General features: G+C 58.0%; 1 protein-coding gene across 1 annotated transcript; it reads right to left on the bottom strand.

Annotated features, from left to right (window-relative positions):
* Positions 1-19: 19 nt before the first annotated feature.
* LOC122545659 (ras-like protein family member 10B) lies at positions 20-1,330 on the bottom strand (the record flags this gene model as incomplete). Its single annotated transcript, XM_043684614.1, has 2 exons — positions 20-364; positions 1,194-1,330. Coding segments are annotated over 2 exons (408 nt in total), but the record flags the coding sequence as incomplete, so codon positions are not given.
* Between the last annotated feature and the right edge of the window lie 600 nt (positions 1,331-1,930).

The raw sequence follows: 1,930 nt of genomic DNA, 5'->3' as shown, positions 1-1,930 counted from the left end.
ATGTGTATGTGTGTGTGTGCATGTGTGTGTATTTGTGTGTGTGTGTGTCTCTCTCTCACACCCCCTGTCCCCACCCCGCCCCCCGCTGCCCGGTTACAGGATGATGCAGCGGTTGGTTCGTAGCCCCCCCTGCAGGCAGGCCGAGGCGTGGGCGCCCCTGGAGGCAAGGCAGCCGGTGGTCTTCAGCAGCTCCTTGAAGAGCAGCAGGATGTGCCAGTTGTACTTGGCCGAGCACTCGATGTAGCCGCACTTCCAGGAGCGCTTCACCAGGGCGGCGACGTTGTGCCGGGGCGCCACCCTGCACCGCTGCAGGTCCCGCTTGTTACCCACAATCAGGATGGGCACCTTGCCCGAGCCGGGGGGCCTGGACAGAGGGGGAGACAGAGAGAGAGTGCAGTCAGAACACAGCTAGTGGGGTCGGGCGTGGGGAGGTGGAGGGGGGGGGGAGAAGGGACTGAGGTGGGTCAGGCTGGTGCAGGGGGCTGAATGGCCTGTTCCTGTGGGACAGGCTGGTGCAGGGGGCTGAATGGCCTGTTCCTGTGGGACAGGCTGGAGCAGGGGGCTGAATGGCCTGTTCCTGTGGGACAGGCTGGTGCAGGGAGCTGAATGGTCTGTTCCTGTGGGACAGACTGGAGCAGAGGGCTGAATGGCCTGTTCCTGTGAGACAGGCTGGAGCAGGGGGATGAACGGCCTGTTCCTATGGGACAGGCTGGAGCAGGGGGATGAATAGCCAGTTCCTGTGGGACAGCTGGAGCAGGTGGCTGAATGGCCTGTTCCTGTGGGACAGACTGGAGCAGGAGGCTGAATGGCCTGTTCCTATGGGGCAGACTGGAGCAGGGGGCTGAATGGCAGTTTCCTGTGGGCCAGGCGGGAGCAGGGGACTGAATGGCCTGTTCCTGTGGGACAGGCTGGTGCAGGGGGCTGAATAGCCTGTTCCTGTGGGACAGACTGGAGTAGGGGGCTGAATGGCCTGTTCCTGTGGGCCAGGCAGGAGCAGGGGGCTGAATGGCCTGTTCCTGTGGGTTACCAGACAGAGTGGCGCCCCCGGATCAGTCTCCGCAGTGCGTGGGGGAGAGAGCAGGGAGGGCATTTAGAATGCCCCACTTCACCACCCTCCCACCACCCTGTCACCATTGCCCGGTTCCACCCAGTGCCCAGGTTGGGGGTGGGGTGTGGGTGATCAGTTGCCTCACCTTTTTGCCACGATGAGCTGGTGTACAGCCTTGATATACTCGAAGCTGGCAAAACAGCAGATGTCATAGACCAGGATGTAGGCGTGGGCAGGTTGGATATCTTCATCGCCCGTTTCCGTCCACCTCTCGATCCACTCCTGGGGTCGGGGGGGGGGTGGGGGGGGGGGACAAAACACAAGGAGTATAAGGGATGGAGGGACATTAAACTTGAAAGGGTTCAGAAAAGATTTACAAGGATGTTGCCAGGGTTGGAGGATTTGAGCTATAGGGAGAGGCTGAACAGGCTCTTTTCCCTGGAGCATCGGAGGCTGAGGGGTGACCTTATAGAGGTTTATAAAATCATGAGGGGATTGGATAGGATAAATAGGCCAAGTCTTTTCCCTGGAATCGGGGAGTCCAGAACTAGAGGGGCATAGATTTAGGGTGAGAGGGGAAAGATATAAAAGAGACCTAAGGGGCAACTTTTTCACGCAGAGGGTGATGCGTGTATGGAATGAGCTGCCAGAGGATGTGGTGGAGGCTGGTACAATTACAACATTTAAGAGGCATTTGGATGGGGATATGAATAGGAAGGGTTTGGAGGGATATGGGCCGGGTGCTGGCAAATGGGATGAGATTAATTTTGGGTATCTGGTCGGCATGGACGAGTTGGACAGAAGGGACAGTTTCTGTGCTTTATATCACTGTGAGTCCATTTTGGAACAAACTAGCAAAGGGAGGGATAGATAGGGATGAGA

This window comes from Chiloscyllium plagiosum, unplaced genomic scaffold (genome assembly GCF_004010195.1).
Source record: "Chiloscyllium plagiosum isolate BGI_BamShark_2017 unplaced genomic scaffold, ASM401019v2 scaf_26123, whole genome shotgun sequence".
Classification (NCBI taxonomy): domain Eukaryota; kingdom Metazoa; phylum Chordata; class Chondrichthyes; order Orectolobiformes; family Hemiscylliidae; genus Chiloscyllium; species Chiloscyllium plagiosum.
Note: the sequence above shows the minus strand (reverse complement) of the source record. Positions and strands in the feature narration are given on the sequence as shown.